This window comes from Artemia sp. Qi Xiang Cuo, chromosome 6 (assembly GCF_049724085.1).
Source record: "Artemia sp. Qi Xiang Cuo chromosome 6, ASM4972408v1, whole genome shotgun sequence".
Classification (NCBI taxonomy): domain Eukaryota; kingdom Metazoa; phylum Arthropoda; class Branchiopoda; order Anostraca; family Artemiidae; genus Artemia; species Artemia sp. Qi Xiang Cuo.
In genome coordinates, this window is record NC_142799.1 from 76,581,544 (window position 1) to 76,586,494 (window position 4,951).

At 36.9% G+C, this 4,951-nt stretch overlaps 1 protein-coding gene across 2 annotated transcripts in view; it reads left to right on the forward strand.

Annotated features, from left to right (window-relative positions):
* The window catches only part of Sos (Son of sevenless guanine nucleotide exchange factor), a 157,282-nt gene extending 154,952 nt beyond the window's left edge, over positions 1 to 2,330 (forward strand). For both annotated transcript variants that reach the window (XM_089090363.1, XM_089090362.1), the window contains exon 27: positions 2,054 to 2,330. In XM_089090363.1, the coding sequence (XP_088946489.1) occupies positions 2,054 to 2,100 (47 nt within the window). In that variant the 3' untranslated portion in view covers positions 2,101 to 2,330. The remainder of the gene's footprint in view (positions 1 to 2,053) is intronic.
* Positions 2,331 to 4,951: the final 2,621 nt, after the last annotated feature.

Sequence of the window (4,951 nt, forward strand, 5' to 3'; positions counted from 1 at the left end):
GTTAGTTGCCCTCAAATCACTTTCGACTATCAAAAAGGGCACTAGACCTTTGAATTTCCAATCGAATGAGCCTTTTTTCAAATTTCTACGACAAAGATTTCAATAAACCTTATATGTCCCCCAGGGCTTAACCCAGGGCCCTGCAGACTGTGGGGGGAGTGTCCTGCTGAAAGGTATAATTTCCTGAACTTTAAACTGCGTGGAACAAAATGGCTATCTCAAAATTTTTATTAGATGTGTTTGGGGAAATGGTGGGCGTGGAAGGGGTGTTAGGTGCCTTCCAATCACTTTCTATCACTTTCTACTATTAAAAAGGGGAGTGGGGAGTGTCCTCCTCATAAAAATAATTTTCTATCTGGACATCAACTACGCTGAACAATATGGCTATCTGAAATTTTGAGTGGATGTGTTTGGGGAAATATTGGGCGTGGAAGGGGTGTTAGTTGCCTTCTAATCACTTTTGACTATTAAAAAGGGCAAAAGCCACTCCAATTTCCAATCGAATGAGCCCTTTTCGAAGTTTCTACGACAACTTCGTCGATACAAAGTGCCCTGCTCTAAAGAAAAAAAAATTAATACATTGTGCCAACATCGTTCTTATATGCCCCCAGGTCATAACTAAAAACTCTTGCCCTGAGGGTTTTGGGGGAGTATCCTCCTCAAAAACATATTTCCTATTTGGAAATAAACTACGCTGAACAAAATGGCTATCTCCAAATTTTGGTTGGATGTGTTTAGAGGAATGATGGGCGTGAGGGGGGGGGGGGGCTAGTTGCCCTCCAATCACTTTCGAATATTAAAAAGGGCACAAGCGACTCCAATTTCCAATCGAATGAGCCCTTTTTGAAGTTTCTACGACAACTCCTCCGATACGAAGTACCCTGGTATGGAAAAAGAAAACAAAAAAAAAATAATAATACATTGTGCCAGCATCGTTCTTTATTTAGGCAACGCGATTGCGCTGCCTATGATATCGCACAGTTGTTTACTGGCTACTAAAAAGCCTTTCCGGCACAGTTTTAAAAGTATCAATATGAGGGACTTCAGAAGAATATGATGAACATTCACATGCATATGGATTCAACCACTGACCTAACGATAGTTATTTTAGGAAAACATCCAGTTTTTTTTTTAAGACGAACTACCGGAAAAGTCCACCTGAGCCCTTTTTTCTCCAAGTATTGTAATCAAAAAATTAAACTTTAATATAAATAGTGGGGGTTAAGTGCATCTTAGCCCTCCTCGTATTCAGGAAACCCTGATTACTTTATTTAAAAAACAAACGGAAATTTAATATAAAAAGCTAGGGTTTTTTTCAAATGAATATCAGCAGTGAAATTAAAAGCTTAAAACAAACACGTATTGTGCTGTATCTAAGGAGGGCTGCCCCCCCCCCAAAAAAAAAGAAAAAACAAAACTGTAAATTTAACTTTTTCGCTAACCAGTGTCGACTATCAAGCCAATGGAACCCAAAATTTAAATTTCCGATTCCATAAATTAAGAATCAATGGGAAATATTCAGCTAGTCCGTGTGATTAATCATACAGAATATTGATACGAAGCTAACATATTTTCTCTTGAAAAATTAATATATTTGAAGTTCAATTGAAGGTAGGCTAGTCTGTACGAGATATTTTCAAGGACAGTTGAAACCACCTTGTACATATACATACTTGTACATATATTTGTACATATATAAACTTGTACATATGTACATATATATTTTTATTCGGAAAATTGAATTCATTTGAGTTTTTTTTGTTTTGTTTTTTTGGCTCAGTTGTATTTCATTTACATATGATATATATATATATATATATATATATATATATATATATATATATATATATATATATATATATATATATATATATATATATATATATATATATATATATATATATATATATATATATATATATATATATATATATCTATATATCTATATATCTATATATATATATATATATATATATATATATATATATATATATATATATATATATATATATATATATATATATATATATTGTAATGTTATTATATTTTTCAGTGGAGAATTTGGTTCCCTTGGTTCCCAAATCGATGGCTCGCTATTGACTATTTTAGTGAATTTGTTGTTTTTTATAGTATTGTGACTTACCTTCGTTTCGTTTTTTGACCGCGATAAAAGAAACATGTTGTTTCTCAGGACCCAGTGAAGTTTAAGCTGTCGTTGTTTATCGAAGAGAGGGGAAAAGGTCTCATCTGTGAGTGATAATTGTGATAATGCTTCGTTTTTTTGTGTACAGTTCGCTAATGCCAAGTGACGCTTAATAAAAAAAATGTTCATGCAATTACTGTTTATTCTTTATTTAGACAAAGCAACTTTTTTGTGCAGTGGGTGAAAACATTTAAGACAAATATTTTGCTAGATGAGGATGGAAGACTTAAATTCGCATCTCATTCACCATGATAGTCAAACTAAAACAAATAAAAAAAATATGGGAGACCCTTTCAACATTTTGCTACAGGCTGATAGAGGACCTCGTCATGACACCATGATGTCACAAATAAACCAAAAATAATAATAATAAAAATGAGACACGCCACTGATATTGGTGCAAAAAGTGATTTTCTTCTTTTTTTTTAAGATGAACCTCAAAACCTATAGCTTATAGTCATCGACCATGGTAATTCCAATGGTGCACTTACATTTCGATCCGCCACCATTTCAACGAGTTTTTAGCTCTTTTTTGAAATTCTCAAAAATTTGCTTTTGCAATTAACTCACACTATCAAAATGAGCCTGTATAATAGTTATCATTCTGAACTATCTTTCAATGAAAATTTCTCTCAGTAGACATTTCTCTTCAAAACATGTTTCAAACTTTCAATTACCACGGTATTCGTACTCTAGCACCACCAGTGTCAGTACTGATGTCACTAGTGTGGGTATCGTGACCCACGGGGAGTTTAATACCTGGGGGAGTAAGTGCAAGAGTATTTGCCTCACAGCGCCACGGTCTGTGCCACCAATAATTTACATAAATATATCCTTGGAGGCTGACGGGCCCTCCAGTGTGTATTAGAACTAATGGTGACTCCAAATACTCTCTTTCCAACCCTACTAGGCTTCGGGGAAAATAATCAATAGCAATCGTACAAAAATAACTTCCTTTTATTGACCAAAGTGTCAAATCCAACACTATACAGATGAGCTCTAAACATGAACTAACTCGTATTTACAGACAAAAAGTAAGGTTGCCTCTGACGCGGCCCAGTGTAGATGAAGCCAATCAAAACAATGAAACTCCAGAATTGAAGTTACAGTATTCATAAATTAAGAATCAACGCCCAAGATTTAACTAGCCAAGATTTAGAAGGTCGTTATTGCTCTTGTCATGATCCAGTCGATTACGAAATTAAGACGAGAGATAATATACATCCCTGTCGGACACCAAAATCATTTTGGAGCATCGAGGAGAGCTCCCTACCTATCTGAATTTAGGCTCGCGTACGCTGGTAGTATGGTCGAATAAATCTGACTATCTTTTCTGGTACTCCATCCTCCGTCATGACCTTTAATATTTGATCCCTTAGAGCATAGTCAATAACTGTTATAAAACCTATGAATAGAGACATTGTCGATTTCTGGTGTTTTGCCCTGTTTTCAAGGATTTGTCTTCAGACGAATCCTTGCCTTTACCATGCCTGGTTGGAATCCCGCTCTATTGGACCGTGTCTTTGCTTTGCGCTGGACACAAAAGTAATTATGTAGCACTATGGCGTAAATTTTAGCAGCAATGCGGATGAGGGAGATCCCACGATAATTATTGCATTTTGACTTTAGCCCTTTTTTCTAGACTGGAAGGATAATAGAGTCTCCCCATTCCTGTAGAACCATCTCTTCTTCCCATATACGATATGTTAGCTAATGGAGCCAGCTGATAAGGCTGTCCCTTCATACTTGTAAATGTCAGCCGGGATAGCATCGGGACCAGGGGCTTTATTACTTTTCAGGCAATTGATCCCTTGTTGGACTTTATTTAACGTAGGGGGAGCCGTGTTCACGTCTTTGAAGATACTGCTGAATGGGTTTGGTACCTGCAGGTTATCAGGGTTGCGGTTCGGGTTATGGCTATGCTGATTATGATCAGTTACTGATGGAGAGTTGGTGCTGATTCAGTAGTTTGTCGAAGTGCTCTTTCCAGCGATGGATTTTTTCGAGAGTAACTTACCATTTTCAGCTTAGACAGAGGTACTATTAGGTTTGATTGATTTACTTCAAACTGATTTTAGGAGCTGAAACATATTTCTGGTATCAGATCTGGAGGCAGCGGCTTCCATGTCTTCTGAGATTTTCTCCTTGCACTGGTTCTTGTCATTCTTAGCTAACTGGTGACATTCTCTTCTCAGGCGCTTGAATGACTCCGATTTTTTGTCTGAAATCTGTTGCTTGCGCTCAGGCAGCTGGAGTGTGCGCGTTGACATCCATTTTTTTGATAGTCTTTGTCGTATCCTATCGTAGTTTCTGTGGCCTCATGGATTGTATTACGTATTGTCACCCACTCTTCATCCAAGCTGGGGGTTTGCTTATCGGTCGTTTGCCTGGGAGACCTTCAAAGCGATTCAAAGAGATCTCTCAGCTGTATGCCTGTCGTTTATTAAGATCATCGAAGCGATTGGTGTCAAATCTTATATTTTTTGACTCTTAAAAAGTGAGCTAAAACTTCCAATTTCTAATCAAATGAGCTCTCTATGAAGTTTATACGAGCATCCGTTTCATAAGAACCATACATGTCCTCAAGGCATAACTTACAACGCCTGCCCCCGGGTCCTGGGGGAATGAATTGACACCGGAGTTTTTTTTCTTATCCGATAGAAAATATATTTTTGAGGAGGACACTCCCCCACAACCCTCAGGGCAAGGGTTTTAAGTTATGCCCTGGGGTATATAAGAATGCGTTGT